This window comes from Aptenodytes patagonicus, chromosome 4 (genome assembly GCF_965638725.1).
Source record: "Aptenodytes patagonicus chromosome 4, bAptPat1.pri.cur, whole genome shotgun sequence".
Classification (NCBI taxonomy): Eukaryota; Metazoa; Chordata; class Aves; order Sphenisciformes; family Spheniscidae; genus Aptenodytes; species Aptenodytes patagonicus.
Window position 1 is genome coordinate 57,865,349 of NC_134952.1, and position 23,355 is coordinate 57,888,703.

The window sequence follows — 23,355 nt, forward strand, 5'->3', positions numbered from 1 at the left end:
ATGGGCCTGGAAACTTTGTTTTACCAGTGTATCGGCACGTGCAACTAAAGCAACCCGAGTTTATCGGTATAGGGAAAAAACAGCACCGAAGGGAAGATACAGTAATACACTGTCAGCGCAGGGGCCAGGGTCATCAAATAATTTTTTAATTTGCAGTGATACCTTTTGCGATGCTTCCCGCTCCTTGGAGGCTTTTTATTCTGTGCAGCACAGGTCAAGAAATCACTCTCGGCTAGACTCTTTTTTTCTGGTAGTAATAAATTGTGTAGATTTATGCATAGTTGTGTACGTGGGGAAGGACTCCTACTACTCCGCTTCCATGAAGTAACAAGCAGCGAAAGATTGCCAGACTGCCTTTCTGCTGTAATGAGGGGATATATCATGTTAATAAACGTGGCATTTGCTGTCCAGGGAGTATGGATATGTAATTAGCTAAATCTATTGCACCGAACCGAGTTTGCATTCATTATAGTGCCTTTATTGCACTACTGTTAGTTTTCTTGCTATCTAGGATGCTAATTATTACTTGTCTGGCGAAGGCAGCATATTCAGAAAACCTGATTGTGTAACAAAGTTTTCAGTATGAAGCTTGAGAATAACCATCAGTGCATTAGGGGAGCAATGCTCTTTTTTATTATTTTAAAAATAGTACTGTGGTAGGACTGCCATAGTTTTTTAGCATTCGTATCATGTACAGGCTAGAGAGAAAACAATGCCTTGTACCTGTGAAGTCCAGTTATCCTTCTGTGATCACCTAAACCATTCCTAGCAACTTCCTTGTGTAGTCTTCATTTTCTGCTTACTATTTTAATTGTACTGAACAGCATATTCAGGAAGTGTAGTCCCAAACTATTTCATTAATTTCTTATCTTAATCAAGACTATTGCTGAAAAATACCTTGCTGTTCCTTGCCTGCTTCGGATTACGATGCTGTTAAACTGCTCCAACTCACCAGCATGTCTACCTTTCTGTCACAGACGTCTTCCTCTGCCTTGTAAATTGCTTACAAACTTCCTGAACTTTTTCATTATTGTTTGTCATCTCAGGAGATTTAGGTACTGAACAGTACCAGTTCTACATTTTTAATTATTATTTGAGATTAATGACCTCTAATATGACTCTGTACTAAGAGTTTTGATCTGGCTTGCGGTTCGCATTTTACTGTATAATGAAAGGAATTAAGAACAGCACAAACATACTGTTGGCAGTGTGTAATTTTCCCTGCTAATTTAAGACAACAGGAATTGTTAATCTGGTAAATCAAGTTTTGTTTGTGTGCCTTTCAACTGTTACATGTTAAAATCAATATCTCTGTTAGCATTTGACCCCAAATAGAATTTAAAATGTATTGGATAGCTCCTGTTTATAGCCATCGCTCAGAAACAGGTTTGCATATTTTGTTTTAGTATACCTGTTTAGACAAACACTTTATTACACTTACTGGTCTTTTTTTTTTTTTTAAACAAACACGTCAATTTAAATACTTACCTTTAAATACACTTGAGAAAAAGAATAAAAAATAACGACTTGTGTAGGAATGAAAACCAAGATGCATACTCACAGTTCTGTGGCCATTTCTGCAAGTCACAGCACACAGTCCTGCTTGGAGAACGTTATATTTCTCACCCTCATCTCTTGTTCCTCAAATTGTGAGGTAAAAATCACGTATTTTCCCCTCAGTGTTTGGAAACAAATAAATAGATTTTTTTACTTCAGTAGTAATACTCAGGCAAGTAAGGCCTCGTAACCTTAAGAAGAGACAAAGAGCTTCTCACCTTTAGCATACGCAGCAGGTGTACTATAACGCTACTTGCACAGATACCTCATATAGTAATATAAAATGCAAGAGGCACAGATGATGGTTACTGAATATGGGCTTTGCAACTTATTGTGGAACTACCCAGTCTATTTAGGTTTGCTTCATTTTAATTTGATTTTTGAAGCTAATCCTCAGAAGTGGCTGAAGAGAGGTATTACCATGTCTAATCCTCATACGGTAGTGGAGTTGGGTTACATTTTCAGAGGTTTATTATGCAAAATAGCTCAGTAGATGTGGCACGGTAATAAACAGTTTGCATAAAAATACTGAGAACAGACCAGCTCACTTGAACTCCATCTTTGAATTTTGTTTGCTTTTTCAAGTACGGCGTTACAGAGCCCTGCACAGCCAAGTGGGCAATAACCTCCGAAGGCTGAATGTGCCAGCCCGTTTCAGCTGCTTTGTGATGGTCCAGCAGAGCAAGCGTGAATGGAGATTGCCTTGATAATACTGTTATAGCACTTCCCCTCAGCACAGAGGGGACTTGAGGGAAAAGCAGCCCAGCCTTAGTTTAAAGGTTAGTGTAGCTTGCTTGCGCATCAATGTCAGTTTTTCACTTCCGCTTGCCTGAGACCAGCCATTTTCCCATTTTGAGCATGCTATTCTACCTGTCTTCAAAACAGGTGGAGCAACTGAGCACCCTGGACACCAAGCAGCATTCCGTTCAGGACGCTTCATGTATCTGAGAGGAAAGGGGGAAACAAGATGCCAAATGTTTCCAAAAAGATCTTCCTTATTAGGAAAGAAAAAAAATTACTTCAACAAAAGCAAGACTTTCTTCTTACTAGTCCATCCGGTAGATCATTATTAGTTCCTGTTTGGAGGAGGCAAAACACAACAGCTTCTGCTGCTGGAAAACAAAGCGCTAAGATGAACAACAGCAGCAGCTTCTCCCTGTTTGCATGTATTACCAAGGCCTCAATTTTCTCTTCAGCATCCTGTCCAACTTGTTTTTCCTTTAATTATCATAAATCAAGCTTGCAGTCAAATCTCTCTTTAATCTGAGCAAAACTCACCTTATTGGGGACCCTTTTGATTCAGTGGAGACGACAAAGAAGATCACAGAAGAAAGCTGATAAAATAAGATTGTTCCGTTGGCTTTTTCTTAACACGACAAATAAACAGGCTGAATTTGCCAACCCAAGTGCCATTACATGACAGTGAAAGAAAAACAGGTTTGGGGATGTCATTGGGTTCCACCTGATCCGTGTTTTAAATACCAAAGACCAGCAGCCCTTCCTGCGTAGCTGGGGGCTTCTCCCCTTCAAGAAGGATGGCAAGGTCATAGTTACAGCCTTTGTACTGCGTGCTCAGTTCCCCGGCTGTTGCATCTGGGACCATTATGTCTCCTTCTGTTAGGAAGAAGAGGTAGCAAAACCCTTTCGCGTCTGGAGTCCAGCCCAAGGTCAATGTGTTAGGCAGCAGTTAGCTTTCTAAGGAATATTAGATAAAAGGTAACTTTTTGTCTTATATTCCAACTTGGCAATTCTTCATCTCCCATTGTTTCCTTGACAGCTTCTCTGACATTCTCACTGAAACAATTTCCAAGCTATTCCACATGTCTCCTTTGTATAGTAGTGCTTTTTGTCTCACTGCTAGGTCATGGGGCAAAACACTGAGTCCCTACATTAATCCATTTTAAGTTGTTGCTGCTCTATGTAGGGAGTTGTAAGATCTAACATTTAAGTCCGCAGAGGAGTCCCAGTGAAAAGCTTGAGTGCTTTGTTGAATAATGGCATGCTAAGGTTTCACGGCTTGTGCAAGGTCACGTGGGATTCACAAGAATATAAAATACTTCAGTAACTTACACCGAGATCAACAGACCAAAGTTCCCCACAAAATCTCCCGGTCTTCAGGATTTTGTTCAGCACTTCATTGTTCAGCACTTTTTTAGCCTCGTAGCGACAACATCGTTTTCTTTCAGTTAAAGAAGATTTTCCTCTTCTCTTGAAATCCTTACAGAAAATAAAAGCTATTTTACAAGCAGAAAGTTTTGACAACATAAAATTCATTATGTTATTTTCACGGACCTAAACAATGAAATCTCTGAGAATTGCTACAGGATATTTATTAGTATTCATACAGAGTATTCATTTTTTCCCAGCAAAACTAGCATTTGATCTAAATGAAAAAGATACTCCTTTCAAGTCAGCAGCAGTTTGTGACAACAAGAATGTTCATTTTCTGTGCTGATTCAGCCCTATGGATATTGAAGCACGGAACTTAGATGAGCACGTGCATGGCGTAATTACGATGCCAATTTTGAAAAATGAAGTTTTGTTGTCATGCAGTTACTAACTACCTTTGTTTTCTTCTTCCGTATGAATTCTTTACATTCCTGAATAAACGTAGATAATATATACATACATGGCAAAATAGCATCTTAAAATAGGGGCGCAAAGGGCTGAGCCATTAGTCACAGTTGCTAAAATAAGGTAACACAGGCTGAATTCAGCAGGTGGAACTCCTCTCTGGAGCAAATCAGAGTTTTATCAGTTTCAGTTGGCCAGGGTACATCAGTTGGACATCTCTTCAAAAAGGTGTTTAATAGTGACCTACTTTACCCCATCCCTTTGGAGGTGGTTGCTTTTCCTTGTTATACCTGTTTTTTGACCCCTCAGGCTGCCTTCAGACTGCATGCTACGTCTGCAGGAGTTACGCTGTTACTGAAAATGACCAAGCTCTTATGGCAGTTTTCAGCAGTACTTAATTTGGCCTATTGTGTTTACTAAAGGAGACATCAAAGGACTCTCTGAAGTGCTTTCAAGATATCTCAATTTTTATTACTTTGACATAATTGATTACTAGTCAGATTTGGCCCATCCTAATTCGGTTGCTCCTCCAATGCTTGTTCCAGGATGCAAATGTACTAAGCAAACCACAACCTTTGAGGAGTATCTGGGTTTAACAAATGATTTGACCAGTGTACCTAATACGCTATAAAAGTTGCTAGTCCAGATAAAAAGTTAAGAATTAAAGTTAATTATTCAAACAGGCTAGCTAATATATTTCACAGGCTCCCTAGTATAGGCAAGGCTGTTCAGACTTCACAACATACTGCGTTGATTGATTTGAAGTGTAGGCTTCTGTTCACCTGGCTTGCTATATGCTAAGTACAATTTTCATTGTTTGATTAGAGTTACAGGGAATTAGTTAGCCTGAGCTAATCAGGACACTGATGGTGTACTTTATACTGGATTATAAACTGCCTTTTATCTTAGAAGGTTTCCCCACCGAGATCAGCCAGTGTTTCCAGAAGACCTGGGGCAGGACCCTCTCTGAGTTAGGAGCCCTAGTACCATTGACTTCCCAAATGGCCCACAGCGAACTACCTTTCTTGGCCATTCCCCCCTCTCCTGAGGCAGTCCTGCTGGTGAATCGTTCGCATATTTGTAGCTAAATAAACATTACACTTCAGCAGAGGTAGCAGGTTGACTTTGTCACTCTTCATTTAGAGGCTTTTTTTCCTTGTAGAACATTCTCTCTCCCTGCCCCCCCATTCTGTTTTATACAAAATAATGCTATGTTTCCCTGGGGAAATTATTACATAGTCTTGTAGATTGCAGTGTTTTAATTGTTTGATGCTATATTGACTTAATTTAAAATAATGATTTAAGTAAATAAGAAAGTCCACAGAAATACTTCAGGGTTTTGTTTTGTTTGTCTTTGAACTGACAGGAGTATATGCCATGTATTTAGACAATGGATTTAACTAGCCAACTATCATGTGGTACTAGAAGTCATTTCACTTTTCTTTTTGTCCTTTTGAGCAACCTCATCTTTAAAGATTTGGCTGATCTTTTCAGTTTTTGATATGTCCCAGTTAATCACTAGATGTCCAAGAGCTCACTTATACCAGGTATTACTAAATACCCAGGTAATTACAGCCAAATACATCTCTTAGAAGAAAGGAATATGATTCTTGTTTGTTGTCATATTGTAATTCGGGAAATATTGTTGATGACTCTAAATCACCAATACTGAAATTAGCCAGTTATTACACTGTTCATCATTATGGTTAGGGGGATGGATCAGGGCAGTATTTCTGAGAGGGTGGGTTGTGACACACATGGTAGTCATGAAACATGATCAGGTGTTGGCAAGTTGTTGAAAATTTTGCAAATTATAAAGCAAAGGCAACCTAGCTTCTGCACTCCTGGAGACTTTTATTCTTCAAGGTCAAGCATGCTTTTCAGCCTTTCAAGAAATATTACATAGATTTGTCACTTTTACAAGCAATAGATGTTAATTCGTTTTTATAAAGACAATGAGGGCTGCAATTTTTTTTTTTTGCTTTGAATAATGGGACATCATCTTAAAAAAAACCCACTGAAAAATACTGGCTTATGGAGTTGGTAGTGGGATCCAAGATACTAATTTTCTCAGTCACAGTGATTTAAATTCAAGTCAACAGGGAAAAAGATAATTTCTTAGTCCTTCCTGACTATTTGGTGGCCTATGTTAAATGATTTTATGATCTCTGTTTAGCTCCCATATTAGGAAAAACAAACACTGCTGCAATTAGGCATGGAGGACTTAGGTACTTGGAGACTAAATGATATGCTTACCCTTACATCGTTCAGGATATTTGACAGTATCAAATTATATTGGACAGGCAATTTGAAGGACTATGTGCGGCATCCATTTCTACCGTGCCCGTTTTCTGAAAAATTGTGACATTTCTGTCCCTGAAGCTGTCAAAATAACTCACATAAAAGTGTAAAAAAAACCTGAATAAAAATAATTTAATTCCTCTTGGGGGAGCAGTATAAAACTTTCTCAAGCATCTATATTAACTATAGACACCTATGACAAGACTAATTTTCAATAAAAGACTTTCTGCTCTAAAAAAAAGGGCCACTAGGATCTGTTCCTAGTTTCCAAAAGCACTCTCTTAGCATGTTGTTGAAGATGAATGCCTCTTAATTACCATGTGTTTATTTTTAATTTAATTTTTACCTTTCACAGTCATTAGGCTTACATTTCCTGTAAAGTAAGTTTTCTAAACTTTGAGGTGATATGTTTATATCCTACTTTTTGTGTTGGTTGCTTTCTCTGCTGATTCAAAGGGAAAAAAGAAACTGATTTTCAAAAATATATATTTACAGACCTTACAGCTCCCTGTACTGGGGTGAAGTACAGAATTTATATAAAATTCTGGCAATATTTTGAAAAGTAAGTGAGGAAGTAACTTACAAATCTTCTAGGGAACAGCCAACTACCTAGATCTGGAAGTGCGCTGTGCGATAGCTGACCTGCAGTCCAGAGGAGAGGGAGTGCCTGGAAAAAATAGAAAAGAAAAAGCATTGCTGTGATAGGCATAAAAGAGGCTATATTAATCCTATTTACCTGCTGTAGTACTATTCCATGGCATCGCCTTGGAATCAAGATAGCTACTTTTCCCCTGCTTTCATCTCCATCTGTTATACATGTATTTGTTGCCTGAAATTGAAGAGGCATGGTGTTTTGGGGTTTTTTGGTTTTGCTCCTCTTTATTCTCGTGAGATGACAGCGAAGGAGTATGGGTAACTGTCAATGCCAGACCTGGCTAACCTTAAAAAGGGGAGACAGGCTCAGAAATCTCCACAGTGCTGCTGTTACACAGCAGCCTGAGAAAGAATGATAAGCTGCTGTTTTACTGCAGTGTCAGTGGGCATTGTGACACAGGAAGAACTTAAGAACAGAGTGCAGTCATATTGCAGAGATCATGTACTCTGTCCTCGGCAGGGGAAGCTGGTAGTTTCTCTGTGCTATAATTAGCCACTGCCAACGAATGCACATTGCGTCACAGGAATTAGTCTTGTGGCATTCCTACCTTTGCCTTCCAAAACGAAGGAAATATCTTTCAGTGACAGCTATTACGCCAAAGGAATAAAGTACTAAGGGAACAAATATACCCTTAGCTGCTTGGTCAAGGTTATACAGTCTTCACTGATAGCAAAGATCAATGCAGTTTAAAAGGGAATGGTGAGTGGTCCCCTGCTGAGGATATATTGACACATACATAGCTTCTTTTCCCTGGAATTCCCATCATAAGAGAGCGGCTTGTAGTGTTTTGATATGGTTTTAGTTCATGTCCGTTCATTTAGCAGTGTGTACTTCCCAGATTATGCCGGCTTTGTCCTCTGTAGGTCCTTTAGCATAGGGGAGGATGTATCTGTTTTCCGTCACTGCAGCTTCCTCCCAGGGGACAATCTGGGGATTTTGCAGCCTGGTTTATTGCAACAAACCAGGCAGAACCTGCCACAAATCAGTAACATATCTGGTCTTTTATGAACATATTAGTGAATCCTAAGGACACTTGTTCTGATTTGAGTAAAACTGTTGTGAATTAGCAACTCCCTGGAAGCCAATAAAGTTCAAAATCCATGCAAGTCTGTATGCGACCAGCGATCAGATCAGTCTGGATCCTCATGAGCAGTACCTATTGGATCAGCTACCTAATGTGGATGGAAAGACTGGATGATTCATGTAATGGGTCAAAATTTAAAACTCATTGCAATATTATATTTACTGTGTACTTGTGCATCATGCAGTCAGTGTTACTTGACTGATGTTACTTACAATAGTTTCATGTCATACAACTTGTTACTTTCTACGCTTTAAATAAAGGCAGTTGAAATCAGTAACAGTGTAATGGTGTGGATATTCATAGTTTCATCTTGTGCTATTTCTGCAAATATTATAGTAGCTGTAGAAACCACGACTGTGGACCAGTGCTAACCATTGCATAAAAAGACAGTTCCAGCTTGGAAAAAACATGCAATGTAAGTAGAAAGTAACTGAACTTTATCTGGGGATATCTAGGAAGTTAGCACTGAATACACCTATTCTTTCTTGAGCTGGGGTTTTCTTCAACTTTGTTTCAGACCCAATTCATGGGTAACATTTCCCACTCCCCAGCAGTAGTAGTCAGAAGAAGAAATTAAAATGTTAAACCTGTGGCTGAGAGATCAAAGCACGGTATTTTTCTTTAATAAATAAAAACAGTGTCTACTGCTCTGTTCTCTCATGCACAAAGTTGCCATGTTGAAACTTGATTCAATTCTTAGAAATCTTGCCATTTTTCTTTACATTCCTGTTTTCGTTCTTTTCACAAATTAAATCGCTACAACCTGTGACAACAAATAGCACTCTAAGCCACAGGGAATTTTAAAATTCAACAATAATACATGCTATTAGTAGGACACTGCAGTTACTTAGGCGATTACAATAGCACCTGCTTTCAAAACACAATAGTTATACTGTAAAATTCTTGGACGTTAGTTAGATTGGAAAGTAATATCATGCTAATTTAGTAGTAATTTTATAATATGAAGTTATGCTATCACAAAATTACCCTATTGATTCTATTATAAATGTGATTTGTTTCTTTAACTCATTTTTCTCTCAAACACTTTGCCCACCACAGAATAGTAGATATTTTCAATAAACACGAGCAGAAGCCACTTCAGGTGCCAGGTCTCATAGTCAAGTGAAAGCATGACAATCGCAGCTTTCTTCTAAAGGCAATTAAGCCTCTGGATGTAAAAATAAGAAATGAAAACCTAACCTGCATGCAATGCAATTGCAACTTGCTTGCAATGTTCATAATCATAAAATAGAGGAAAGTAACCTTACATATATGGTCTTATGGTTTACGTTTTTAAGCCAGTCTCCTTATTTTTTGAGATTCAATTATTTAATAGTTGGGTGTTGACAGTGCTGCATAACTAACTGATGGAGACATTGCATGAAATGAATCACAGTTCCTACAGCCCTTCTGGGATGTAATGATTTTGCTTGCTTTTGGGGAAGTGGAAGAGAGAGAGATCTTCGCATACAGCAGGAACAGCAGCTAATCAAATCCCATTGTGAAATGATTCGAGCACAAAGGGAGAGATCTAGCTTCCTCCTAGACAGAGGCTTGTGTTTGCTGATCACAGGAGCCAGCCCTTTGGTGACAGGATAGTTTTTAGTTGACAACAGTACTTTTGCCTGCTGCAGAGATTATTCCAGGCGCTCAGTATGGAAAATGGCAATGCCAATTCCAAGAAAATGGTTTTAACAACATGAGACATCCTGTTGATAGCAAAGCTCATTACCATGAAAGAGTGCTGAGCAAACTACTGTGCTACTTAGGCTTGTTTTGGAGATGGAAGGACTGTGTGTCTGCTACCTCAGAACCTTTCATCTTTTATCCTTACTGGTGTGTACTCGGTAAAATAAAATAAATAAATATAATTTATAAATGTTCTTTTCCTTTGCAAATCTTAGTGTTCTAGACAGACTGGTAAGTATTATCTCATTTTACAGGTGAATTAAAGGCACAGGGAAATTAAGCAATTTTTGAAGGGTAACAAGAGGAGGAACACAACCAGCTGCTTTTCACCTATGCTCAGTCTGTTGGACCAGGATCAACCAGCTTGTGGATGCTGAAGGCAGCTCTTATTTCTACGGTGAGCCAGACCAATGCAGCTATGTTTTAGTGACATTATACTTGGCAGAATAAACTCTGCCAAACATGATCTGCATCAGCGCCACGAACTTTTCTACCATTCTCATCAAAGCGTGCATAGTAGTAAGTTAATTGGGTTGGTTCTCTTTCAGGCTGTGTTTTGGGAATTCCGTGTAAAAGACCTGAGCTAGCACTAATTATGTAGATCTCTTCATGTGGGCTCCGTGCTCCATCTTATCTGCAATGTTCTTGCTAGATGAAAAATCCCAGTGATAGAGGAGACCCACTGCTGAAAGCAATAATCATATTTCAGTATCGGTGACCTAGGTTCTGTTCAAGTATCTATGCTTGGGCTTTTTGTGCTGTTATTTTTATTACAGTGACTCCTATGTATCCTACCCAATACCAGAGTTTCAGTGGCCAAATTCAGCATGAAACACATAAGCAGAGGCAATCTCTACTTTTTAACAGTTCACAAACTGAAGCTAAATATGCAAGAACGAATTGTTGCATATTCCTCTCCCCAAAAAAGCTAGAAAATTTTCCAGATACCCAACAGCATTGAGATTTGAGGCAAGGTTGAAAAGGATGCTGATAAAATCCTGAAGAAGCAATCTGCCTGTGGAATAAGAATGTCCACATAGGGTGTTAAATGTGTGTAACAGAAGGAAGACGCCACACCTGCCTGGTAAACCTCCTGATGTTGACTGATCTTAAGTTCTGACCTCGTAATGTGGTCCCTGAAGATGGACTACTGCGTAAAACTCTGTTCTCTTCTGCAGGACTGAGCAAGCCTGCAGCTTACATTTTTCCCCTTGAGTCAAACAGGAAGTCTGCGGCCAAGTTGGAGAGTGAACACGCATCTCCTAAGCCCCAGTTCAAACTGGATTTCTAAAGACCATCTTTTGCCTCCCCTTCAGTTAAGAATCTCATTCAGGCTTCATTTTCTTTATAGTTTTTCCATAATCTATGACTTCAGCCTTTCATATACCAAAACCGTTCATCACTCATGTCAACTGATACCTATGCAGACAGGCAAGGTGCAGTGAGAACGGTTCCTCTCTGCAACATGTGCAGATTATCTAGCAGTGTGGTGAGTGGAGCGCTGATCAAAGGCAGCACAGTGGGGCTCAGGAGCTTCAGTGAAATGTCAGCTGTGCTCCCAGTATCACAGCTAGAATCCAGAGAAGGCTGGAAGAGCAGAAGAAAGGGAGGAGGAGGGAAGGACCGAGGCTTTCTACTTCAATGTGAAGTTGTTTGATTCAGAGCTGGAGGATTTACCTTATGTATCTTCAGCCTTATGTGTTCTTCCCTCAGAAAGTTTCACAAACAAGGTTACATCATGACATCTGATTTGTAATCTTTACAGAATAATCAAGCATTTTGCTCTTTCATTATCTTGTCTAATAGCAGGTATTTGCCTACACAAGAAGGAATCATCTTAGGACACCAGACATAGTCATTACAAGGATAAACTTAGGTGAGGCAGGGAGCTAAGGTACTCTGAGATCACAGGAATATTCTCACTAGCTAGAGAAGATGATTCATCAGGAAATGTTAATGTAGGGTCACAGGTAGAAAAGTCATATTCAGGCCAGAAACACAAACAAGCTGGATTTGTTTGTCTTAAACCTGGCTTCCAATATTTGGTTTTTTGCCTTAGTTCTTTATGGTGATTTTAACTTTTGGTTAAGATTATCCTGAATCGATCATTACAGCAAACTAGTGAAACAGATCTAGCACTAGGCTTGTATATCCTAGTCAATACGAGGCAAACATGACTGCTGAGTAGATTCAGCCAAAGACAGACCAGTGGGTTCATCTGACTCAAGAAATACCTATAATTACTCTTTCATTGCTTTGCTCAACCCTATTCACTTACCCCAAAACTTCTTAATTACCGATTCTGGGCTGGCAGGAAAAATGCACAGTTGATATGGGCAGATACGGTGTGGTTTCTGTACACTGAGGGAGGAGGGAGAACTGTGCTCCAGTCAAGATCATGTAAGGAAGGAGATACGTCTTCTAGAAGGATTGTGCTGCTTCAGTTTTCCTGAAGGTGCTCGTGCTCTGTGCTATATGCTATTAGCACTTGATGGATTCACTCACAGTAGCAAAGCATCTTGAACCAAATGGTGTTGGACTCTAACACAAGAGTTTTCAGGTCTGGCTGGACTGTCCAAATTGACCCGGAATGGCTGTATACTTCCCATTTTTTCACCTGGCTATATAGGGGCAATTCTCTATGCCAAAATGATCAGTCTCCTTAACATAAAATGAAATAAAATTAAGTAACGCGCTCAGAGATACAGCTTGTTCTGCGCAAACTATTGCCAAACATGAGGCAGATGGGCCTCTCCCTGTAACATTAAACCTCTCAGCACTCACGTTATCCCACCTCAGAAGAGTTATGATACCACATGAAAAACATCATTCATATGAAGAAAAATTTTCAGTCTTTTGCTTAAATATTTTTAAGACTGTCAACATGAAATGCAACTTTAACACAACAGGGTGACGACAGGTCATATATAGCCTCTAAATCATAAGCCACACATTATTAAAGTCGCACTCCCTCACCTCCCCAGCTGTACCGTCAAGTGAGGCCTGCCCAGGCTAAGCAAGGCCCAAGCGACCAGCCGGACATCACCACAGACCCGCAGGCCGGGCGCTGCCCCCCCTCGCCTCAGGACAGCAGCTGACTCAGGAGGCGCCCTGCTGGCTGCCAACGGCCGCGGCGCCGGCCCGCGCCCACCACCCCAACCCGCCCCGCCCCGCCCCGCCCCGCCCCGGCCCGGCCCGGCCCGGCCCGGCCCCGCTGCCCACCGGGCTCCGCTGGCGTCGCCGCTCCCTCCTGGCTGTAACGGCCGGCACCGCCCGCGCGCCGCCTCGCGGCGGCAGCGCTCCCGCCCCCCGCGCAGCAGCGCCCCCCCCGCGGCGTCCGCAGGAAGCGCGGCCCGAGCGGAGGGGAACGGGCTGTACCTCTGAGCGCATGCGCACGCGGGGCCGGCACCGGCGTCGCCCGCCCCGCGCGCATGCGCGGCGGGAGTAGCCCGAGGAAGCGAGCGGGTCGCCGCGGCGGGGGCAATTGGTGGCGGTGGAGCGCTCCCCTCCCTCACGGCCGCCGCCATGGTGCTGGAGAGCCTGGCCCGCATCGTTAAGATCCAGCTGCCCGCGTACCTTAAGCGCCTGCCGCTGCCCGAGAGCATCGGCGGCTTCATCCGCCTCACAGGTAGGTGGGGGTAGCGGGAGGGCCCGGCGGCCGTGACCCCCTTCCCGCCCCGGCGCCCGCGGATGGCGTGAGGGGAGCGGCGGGGCCGGGCCGGGTCGGGCGGCGCGCTTCTGCCTGGACACTGGCTCCCGCCTGGGCTCCGGCGCATCCCCCGGGCCCGTCCCATGTCGGGCTGCGACTTCCACTCCTCGCTCCAGGCATCGCTCGCTTTCTCCCGGCCGTGCTAAACAAGTTACCTGTTACAGAAGGGGAGATCCCCAAACGTTAAATCGCTGTTAAACTGTTTCAGCAGGAAAATTATCCGATAAGACGTTTAAGATGCCCTGTGAGGTAGATGGTAACAGAGTAAAATGTAGCGATAGAGTAAAACGTACCAGGCCTCTCGGCCCCAGCTCGTTTGCACCGTACTTAAAATTCCTCTCTGTGCAAGTACTAGTAAGTCAGAGGCCATGCACATACAGAAAATGGGATTTTAGCGGAAGGCCTAAAACACTGCCTCTTCGTTTGTCTAAAAGGTTAAAGAGAGCGTCTATACTGATTTAAAAAAAAAAAAAGATCTGTTTCTGGGAGCCTGCTACATACACAAAGTTAGGGGTTTTTATTTTAATAACTTTTATAAGTATTTTCTGGGTGAGGGAGTGAAAATACCTATTCATTAATCATAGCTCTGTCACAGAGCAAACAAGAAAGATAACTAAATACTAGCAAATTCATTAGGTGTTCAGTGCGTTTCAGTGCTTTGCAAACTGGAACTATCTGAGCTCAGGCTCAGCTGTGATAATACAGGCAGAACCTCAAGTAGTGTCAAATAACAAGATTAGTTCGGCGATAATAAGTAAGAGGAATGCTCTAACAGAAACTCTCTGGAAATAGAAAAGTCTTCAAAGTGTAGAATCAACCTTATACATTTATCTTGCAGCACTAAGCTATATGACTTTAATAGTGCTGGAAAATGATTTAATTTAGAACAGGCACAATTTATTTAAAACCAGGTTTGAGTCCTTTTTTTCCACCATGTTTATGCTGCTTGTAAACGTAAAGCCCCATTATCTTTCCCACGACAAAGAGACCCGTTTTAAATGAACCATTCTTCTTTCCATGCAACTACTCTCTCATCTGAAAATGCTGTTAATTATATTTACCGAATAGAGAAATTCAGCTGCTACAAAGTTGGGAGGAAGGGGATACAATAAGCTACAGAACAGTGCAGCTTCTCATATTGCTAGCATTTGGCAGTTTCCTACTTAAGTTATTGCCCTTTTAACCACAAGTTGTATTTAAAATTTGTTAAGCTTAGTAATGCTTGAGTTTCATCTCTTCTTGCTTCACTTGTCCAAACATACATTTCTGTAACAGGATTATTTGTGCAGTCTCTGTACTTATTCACATTACATAGTAGTAATATAATTTATTCTGAAAACCTCTGGTCAGAAATTTTTTTAATAGAATGATCGATGGGGGAGAACTGGTTTGCTGTCATGTTATTTACCCCATTAACAGGTACTTCCTTGAATTTGGAGGGAGGGCAAGAAGCAAACTACTGAAACCTTAAGTAGAGACCAAACATGTGAAATGTCAGTCCCAAAAATATTAAACATAGGTAAAAGAAGGAACAGAGTCAGAAAGTGCTTTGAGACCTGGTAGAATTTAATGAGCGTACCTGAAAAAATCCACTGCCTCTAGTTCTTAGTGATTTCTTTGACTGGTCTTGTGCTAAACACTCTAAAAAGGGGAAGCAGAGGTACAATTAAAAATACATAGCTATAGAGAAAACATTTTGACACTTTTTTGGTTTTTTTTTTCCAACAGTCAGCTAGGATAGACTAATATCTGCTATATCTTCCTCTTAAGGTGGATATGAACAAAAATGGAGGAAAAAACAGCAAAACTGTACAAGGTGCTTAAAGTTATGGCATAGGGTAAATGCAACATGGTGAGGATTTTCAAAAGAAAATCATAGGACGCCACATCCTAGGCACCTAAATTAAGCACTAAGAGAGGATCACTTTTTAAAAGTTTTTAGAAGTCATTGAAACCTCATTGCTCATTAAAGACTCTTGTAATTACCTGCACTCAGAGCTGCTGTCAGTCTAAAGTTTCATCTGAGAAAACCGGATTGCCTCAGCAAGTGCTGCCTCTTCTATATTGTTGTGGTCTTAGTCTGTCCTGTCCTAAAGTCATAAGCCTCTAAGAGCAGGGGATTCCCAGTTCTGGGAGTTATTTTGCAGTGGCAACTTACAGGGTCATATCTATTGAATTACCGTTAGTGACAGACTATTAGACAATAGAGGTTAGATTAATACTCTCTTTTGTGTTTACTACTGCTACAAATTACAGGAGCGTATGCTTTGGCAAATGACATATCAAACATGTCAAGCATTTTTCTTTGCTTCTTTTTGGAAGGTGAGAAATAATACTGATCTTAAAACATTTTGAGTGCATTAGTATTTGTCCTTTGGTGGCATCTACTGAACTTAGGGACCAGCACTACAAACGCTCGCTAGCATAGACCTTGTTTGCAAAGGCAGGCCAGAACCCAAATCTGGAACAGTGCAGTGCTTTGCTTGTTAGCTCTTTTATCACTTCTGTAAACCTTCATTAGCTTCCAGGCAGATGCAACTTCGGTTCCTGTAGTGCATCAGTTGTAGAAACAACAGACCAAAAGCATAGGGAGGATCCTTTTGTATAGGATATTGTATAGTGCGCTGATTAAAAATCTTGAGACACCTGTTGTCTGTTGTGACCTCACCAAATCATAAGGGAAAACAGAGAGGAAGACTGTTAACATCCAGTGCAAAACTCCTGAAGTTAAAAGCAATGAGGGAGGAAGAAAAGAATGTTTGACCTTGGGTTTGAAAGTGGATATCTAAATTGTCACGCTGCTGCTGCTCAGAGGCCTCTTTCAGTTTCTCGTCATAGCTGCTTTACCCTTTCCTTCTCAAGTTCGCTGAAATGAACAGTGTTGTCTCATGCTGGTGTTGCTTTTTATCCTGGTACGTGTCATCAAAACGGCATAGACGTTCACCTCAAAATAGCACGTGGTTAGAATTTCAAGGTTTATGTAAGAATCTAGGTGCTAGTCGTCTTTCCATAAATATGACACAGTCCTGTGTGGGCTGTCTTACACTTGGCTTACACGTTAAAAGGGACTTTAATGTAACAAGCTGCCAGGCAGGAAGAGGACAGTTTTGTGGATCATCTTTTACAGTACTGAGGGAAAGAAGGGTGATACCATTGTAACAAGAGTCTTCAGAACCCATTTGAACAATGAATTTGTCATTTGCAGAGTGGCTTGCTAACTTACCCATAGCTTTGGCTTTTAATTTATTTGAAGTGTGCTATGTTGCTAAAAGGACTATCAACTCTCTGCCTTCATAGCTGCTGAATAAGCTAATAGGCATATTAAAGTGGTGCATGGAATCCTTTGTGTTTAGTTCGTGTAGCAATGAGAACACCCTTAAGAGACCCAAGTGAACAACAGAAAACAGTTAGGATAGAACTGCTTATTAGTTCTGAAGAGAATGTAATTAAGTAATTTGAATTTGCATGAAGAATTTCATCAGTTTAGAGAACATACAATCACAGTTCCAATCTTCGTTTTGACTGGCAGCTCATACTTGTTAAAATTTTGGCTTGCAGTTGAGCTGTTACTGTAAGAAGCTGCTTTTGGGTCTGCATAGGGTCATTTCCACAGAAATTAGCTAAAACATAAATCGAAGTGAAAGATATCAAAGGAGTAGTTGGTGAAAGACGAGCAGGGACCACTTGCTTTGATTTGACTGTCAGTGGCTGGCCAGTCCCTTTCTGTTCACAGTGTATGTGTTTCTTATTTTTCTGGACTTGTTACTGTTGGACTAAAAGTTAAGACAACCTCTCCTCAAAAATTTAACTGTGGCCTATGGTCTGTGGCCTCAACTTCTTGGAATTCTCTGGGCATTCATGTTTCAGTGATGTTCCTGATACTTTCCAGGACTTATCTTTGGGATTGGTCTCTGTCTAACACAAGTCAAGTTTGAAGACTAACCTCTTCGATACTCTACTCTCCATTTCTGGCTCCAAAGACTGCCTCTTCCCATGCAGCAGAACTGATAAAGAATCTCCAGAATCAATGTAATTGCTGAACTCTGAGTTATCAGCTGTGAAAATAAACAGTCTTGTGAATTGCCTTACATCTGCTTCAGAAAGGTATGAATGGCTTCAAAAACACAGAGCAGCTTACAGTTGTAGGAAGATATCTTTGCATTAGTTTGGGTGAAGCTTTTCTCCCATCCCTGGCCACCCAGTCCAAAGATCTGTGACTTTTTTATTTTGTGACAGTATCTTGTTTCTCATTCCCTAGAAGCAAGGTCATGTTGATTTTTCAATCTAAAAGTATAAGCTTTTGGCAGTCTTTCGGCAATAACAAGTCAGTTTATGATCAGTGTACACATTGGTGTAATTGGGGGCTTTCCAGAGACTCCCAGATTAGAAATATGTAAAGAAATCATTGGCTAGTGAGGACAAAACTCTTTATCAGCAGTTAGCATGATACAAATATTAAATAATAACCATGATAAATAATATCCTTGTACTTCCTATTCCTGTTTTTTTCTAATTTCCTTTCTCAGAGGTTACAGCTAGCATGTTCCTGTTTCATTTGGATGAACCCAACTGGTTGTAAGTCTCCCATAGACATGACTACTGTTCCGATTTTTTTTTTTTGTCGTGTCGGGCAGTTTCAAGCTGTATTGAGATGCCACTTGCTGTTTAGTTGCTAGTCTCTTAATGATGTTTAATTCTGATGTGAGACATTTCCTTTTTGTGTGTCAATCTTAGCCCAGTTGTATTCATCACACGCTTGATAGGTGCCCTGCTTCTGGTTATGGTGCACCTGTTGGAATGTCTGTTCTGTCTTGGAGTTCAGAGTAGCTTTGTAGACATCCACCTCTTCGCCAACAGTCAGGTTAGAAACTCAATTTGGAATTTTTTTTTCAGTGACCAAATATTTTTCCTCGCTTCTAAAGTCTGTTCCAAGTAGTCCTTCACGTAAGGTCAGAAGGTGCATTTGGATTCCTATTGATGGGGTGTTCTGGAACAGTAATGATAGAAAAGAAGAACAGGCACTGCTGTCCAGGAAACTCAGTGTTTTGTGTAACTGAAAATGTTTAAGTATCTCTGTTAATTGTTATTATTTAGGGCTTACAGCTTGTTGGGGGAACTGAGAAAAGAGCAACAGAGATTAGTCTATTGTAGTGACTCTTAGCAAATTTTGTCCATTGTTATGTGTAGGGACTGCTGCAAGTGCAGGTGTGGAAAGACTACTGGAAGTTCTTACAGTGTCTTTAGCATTTATACAGTCGTGGTGCATTCCTAGATAAATGCAATAAGTGTGGTTTTCACTTCAAAGGCTATAGAAGGCTCAAAGAACATAAAATTAGTCCCACAAAGTATTTTCATTACATGGTGTACTTCAGAAAATTCAAATTATTAAGAAAAAGCCACTGTGCTCTAACTGGTGAAGTATTAGCATGAACATATGCTCTATTATTACAAATAAAATCAAGCTGTACAGAATAAAGTAATTTCTGAGACCTGCAACCTACCTAGCATCCTTAGCCTGCTCTATTGCATTTCCTTTCTTGTACGTCTTGATCTTGAAAAACAAACTGTAGAACAAAATTTTGCTATGTTCTGATCCTAGATCGTTTAAAAGAGGAACTTGATTACAGTGTCTTGTCTTACAAAGTGCTTGTGCTCCAGCTCATTACACTTCGTTTCTAATTTTAAAATATTTTTAAACTCTCTTCCATTTCTATATGAGTGTTTCGATTTAATGTATTCTCCATAAATTTAGAAAAATGCTCTCTCCTTTATTGCACCATGGTACTTGAATTACACTGGAGTACTGTCACAGCATGTTTTGCTGGAAAATTTGATCTACCTTTAATATATATAGATCTTATGCCAGGTGCTGATGAATTTCTTAAAAAGGACAGTAAGCCTTTCTCTCACCAGTATGTCTGGACGATTTATAATGATGTAGCAAGGCAGCTAAGTCTGCAGAGGATACTTGAATCTCTTAACTGTACTTAAAAGAAGTTCCTCAGCTTGGTAAAAAGCAATTTTCTGTGGCTTGACTCACCCGATCTCAGGACTCTTTTTTTCTCTGTGTATTGTAGAAACTGGTTGCAGATCCCTGAGCAAACAGAGCTCTGAAAAATAAAACCAAAAAGATTGGTGAAGGTTTTGCTAGTGCTTATCTAATAATCTGTATAATTTCTACCAAAAGTTTCTAAAAAAACTTTGAACAAATAAAATGAGGAAAACTTCAAGAAGCTAAAAACTGAAATAAGCAATTAAAAATTGAATTATAAAACATACTGAATAGTTCTTCATATACAGAATGTTAAGATACTGGCACTGAATATACTTACTGCATGTAATCATGCCCAGTTTGCTAGTACACAGTGCTGGTTTACCTCGGGTGAGCAGAACCCCTGTAATTTTAGGATTCCTCATTTCAGTACATCTTTTATTTGTTTTGGATTTATTCTCTTCCATTGAGTCATCTTCTAAAGTATTAAAATTAAACTTCAGATGAAATTCGAGGAGTCAAATTTTTACCTTGGCTACAGTAAAACCCAGGTTTTAATCTGGGTCTTCTTTCTTAAGACTTACCCACAGAGTCTTGTTTGCTCTCAGAGCCTTGCTGACTGAGCAACCCCATTCCCTGCCCTAAGCCTAAGTTATTTGAGAGTAGCTGATGCTGCACCATACTGAAGTGGTGTCAAGAGCCAATCTAAATTCCACCTGTCTTTAGTTTCAGAATGGCTGCGGTTATTGCCTTTCCTGGGCGTGCTGGCCTTGCTTGGTTACCTTGCTGTTCGTCCATTCCTCCCCAAGAAGAAACAGCAAAAGGATAGCTTGATTAACCTCAAGATCCAGAAGGAAAATCCAAAAGTAGTGAATGAAATAAACATTGAAGATCTGTGCCTCACTAAAGCTTACTGCAGGTGTTGGCGTTCTAAGACGGTAAGACACTTTGTGCTACTGTAAGATTAGAGATTGAAATTTGCATATTTTTATCAGTGCTTCAGTGGTGAATTGCTACATGTTGACCTGTTGCTTTTCTCTGGAGGTGCAACATGTTCCTGGTTTTTGAGAATGGCAGAGTTTTTATTTTTTCTCTTCACTGTAAACCTATCTACATGCAGAAAGAAACTGTAGAAACTTCTAAGAAACACAGAAGGGTTTTTCTAGAAACACTTACAGAGTGACCACCTGTGAGTAGATTAAAACCAAGCAAGCCTTGTTTGATATTTGGAAATATATTGCAACCAATTAGAAGATAACTACTCTATTTTGCAGAAACAATGCTTAGAAAGTTGTTCATATTAGAATGAAAGTAAGGCTGGACCTGTGTTGGTGAGGGAGAGCATATCCCCATCTGGTCCAGAGCAGCCAGTAGATGACTGACATATAATATATATATTATATATATATATATAAAAAAAATATATAGATGACAGTTTGGATAGTCTGTATACCCCAGATCAACTAGATGTAATGGGTATTTTTCATCTACCCTCAGTTTCTTTCGAATGTCCTGACTGCACTCTGGTTTTGTGCTCTCTGGACCGAATGCTTTCCTGTTTTAACAAAAAAATCTGCCCTGGACCTAAGAAACCCTCTCAGCTATTCTCCCTCCTCCCTCCCTCCTCAGAATAATCACTTCAGCAAAGTATTTCAGTTTTCCTTAAAACAGTACTTTCTTGTTGCAGATGATTAAATCTATTAAGAGCACTTTTACTACTTCCACAATAAACCTTAAACCATTTGTGGCTGCGATGGCTGCTTTGCTTGCTGTTCTTTCATGGAAAAGGCTTTGTCCCTAACTTTGTGTCTAAGAACAGCAATTTTAGGACCTCACAAACTTAGTTACCTGTTAGCAGTGGTTTTTTTCCTTAGTAACATGTGTCTTCTCTCTGAGAGGACACAGGGAGTTTGATGTTGAAACGGGACATAGGAAGAACTAGCAACACTATCAAAGTGCTCTTGGTGTAGGAAGAAGTATAAAAATTACCATGCAATTGCTGTACAGTTATACTAATTCCTCATGTATGTTTTCTTCCAGTTCCCTGTCTGTGATGGCTCCCACAACAAGCACAATGAATTAACAGGAGATAATGTAGGTCCACTAATACTCAAGAAGAAAGAAGTATAGCAGATGCTTAATCCACTAGATCATGACTGATAAAAAGTCTTTTTATACTGTTGTAGTTGCAAGGGACAGCATTTTATTATGTGATTGGTATGATTTAGTCTAATGATTGTTGTAGATTTCTTTTTGGAATAAACTGCATTTAGACAGTGCTAAATCTGTCAGTGTTTTGATACTTCTAAGAAGAGTTACGTCTGCTTTGTAAAACTGTAAAGTAACTATCTCTGTAAATAAGTCGTTTATTTCAATAATAAAATGACTTCCTACAATTAAGCCTTTTTTGTGTGAACATGCATTTATAAAACTGTCATTATTTCCAAGTGACAGAAGTGCACCTTTCTGTTGATTTTGTTTTGCTGAGAAGTCATGTTTTGTTCTGCTTTTCAGGAACAAATTTAAGTGCACTTAAGTGGGGGAAAAAAGATAATAAATTCATCCTTTGTGAATGTACCTAAGCATATCACTGAGGGCAGGCAGCATAGCAATGTTAAGTTATGCTAGGTGAAGGTCTGGCCTGTGCAGTGCCTAAGCGGGCAGTTTATTAGTCTCATGCAAAGTAGCCCAGGTCAGACAAACCCCACACAGCTGGACAGTCTCATACCATGTCCTAGGTGGAGTGCTGCAGTTCCAGACCATGTAAACTAAACTATCGAGCAGGTCAGTCCCTAACATTATCCCTTTATTTTGGGCCCCTGTGTTGATTGTTCATGGGCTCCTGTAAGGAAACACAAATTTGCTCCTTGCAAGTTCACTTGCACTGTAGCCGCTACCTTTTGTAGCGGGGACTTTCATGGGAGGTATGGGTTAAATGACAGAACCAAGAAAGCAGAGCTGAGCTGTATTCTTGGCTTGTTACCCATTCAGAATGATTATTTGGGCAAGTTAGAACTTCGCTGTGGTACAGCTTAATTTCAGATGCAGGTAAATAATTACTACTTATCTAACTGTTAGACTTCTAATTAATTCTTCTAAAGTACTTTATTCTTCAATGAAAGACTGTATCCATCGGTTTAAAAATAAAAATTTCATCCATGCTACAATTTTAGACTAAGGCAGATTTCAACTGTTCCTTAATGGCATTTCATTTGACCCATTGTTAGGCAGGTGGGAAGACCCACAGCGGTGTGCCATTGCCAAAGCTGATCACCACAGTGCTGAAACTGAAAGCAAGTTAGGAAGCAGTTCCTGCATAACGGGTCTCACAGCAGCGGTAGAACTAAGGTAGATCATTCCTCCTGCATTTATAATGGTTGTAGTTCTAGGTACCTAAACCTCTTGCCTTGCAGCAAAAGATGGCAGATGAGGATGTGATTGTTAAATGCCTGCTTTTACAAACTGTGTAATAGAACCATGGTACAGTCTTAAATGTTTAAATGCTTCATGGTGGTCTTTCTTACCTTGATGGATGAGCAAACCATAAACATTATAGTAAGATATAACATTTATAATAGAGGAAAATCCATAATGTTACTAAGTGTCTTATACTCACTCTTCACTTATAGATGCGATATATTGAACTCCAAGCCCCAATTCTTGGGTTTGGTGAAGAAATTACCATGTGAAATGCAAAAGCCTGTCTTTAGATTTTTTTTTTTTTTCTTCCCCAGGCTTCAAAATCCACAGCCTATTGTAGCAGGCTGTTGTTATATACAAGTCTATATGCGCTT

General features: G+C 40.2%; 2 protein-coding genes and 1 long non-coding RNA gene across 3 annotated transcripts in view; 1 reads left to right on the top strand and 2 right to left on the bottom strand.

Annotated features, from left to right (window-relative positions):
• Window positions 1-130: 130 nt before the first annotated feature.
• On the bottom strand, window positions 131-13,162 carry LOC143159650 (uncharacterized). Its single transcript, XR_012995196.1, has 3 exons — window positions 13,083-13,162; window positions 7,016-7,099; window positions 131-3,774 (listed from the first exon to the last, which is right to left on the bottom strand). It is a non-coding gene; the product is annotated as an uncharacterized LOC143159650 (long non-coding RNA).
• A 137-nt stretch (window positions 13,163-13,299) lies between these two features.
• On the top strand, window positions 13,300-21,961 carry CISD2 (CDGSH iron sulfur domain 2). Its single transcript, XM_076336836.1, has 3 exons — window positions 13,300-13,488; window positions 20,288-20,499; window positions 21,602-21,961. The coding sequence occupies exons 1-3, from the start codon at window positions 13,386-13,388 to the stop codon at window positions 21,689-21,691; spliced, it is 405 nt and encodes a 134-aa protein (XP_076192951.1). The 5' UTR covers window positions 13,300-13,385; the 3' UTR covers window positions 21,692-21,961.
• The window catches only part of LOC143159651 (sodium/hydrogen exchanger 9B2-like), a 32,126-nt gene continuing 23,882 nt past the window's right edge, over window positions 15,112-23,355 (bottom strand). Inside the window, exons 13-14 of the mRNA XM_076336835.1 lie at window positions 19,610-19,679; window positions 15,112-15,210 (exon numbers count right to left, since the gene is read on the bottom strand). Of these exons, the coding sequence (XP_076192950.1) occupies window positions 19,616-19,679 (64 nt within the window). The 3' untranslated portion in view covers window positions 15,112-15,210; window positions 19,610-19,615. The remainder of the gene's footprint in view (window positions 15,211-19,609; window positions 19,680-23,355) is intronic.

Coding starts and splice junctions, on each gene's coding strand:
- CISD2 (XM_076336836.1), top strand. CDS start 13,386: ATGGTGCTGGAGAGCCTGGCCCGCATCGTTAAGATCCAGCTGCCCGCG. Junction 13,489..20,287: donor CGGCTTCATCCGCCTCACAG/GTAGGTGGGGGT, acceptor ACCTGTCTTTAG/TTTCAGAATGGCTGCGGTTA. Junction 20,500..21,601: donor GGTGTTGGCGTTCTAAGACG/GTAAGACACTTT, acceptor GTTTTCTTCCAG/TTCCCTGTCTGTGATGGCTC.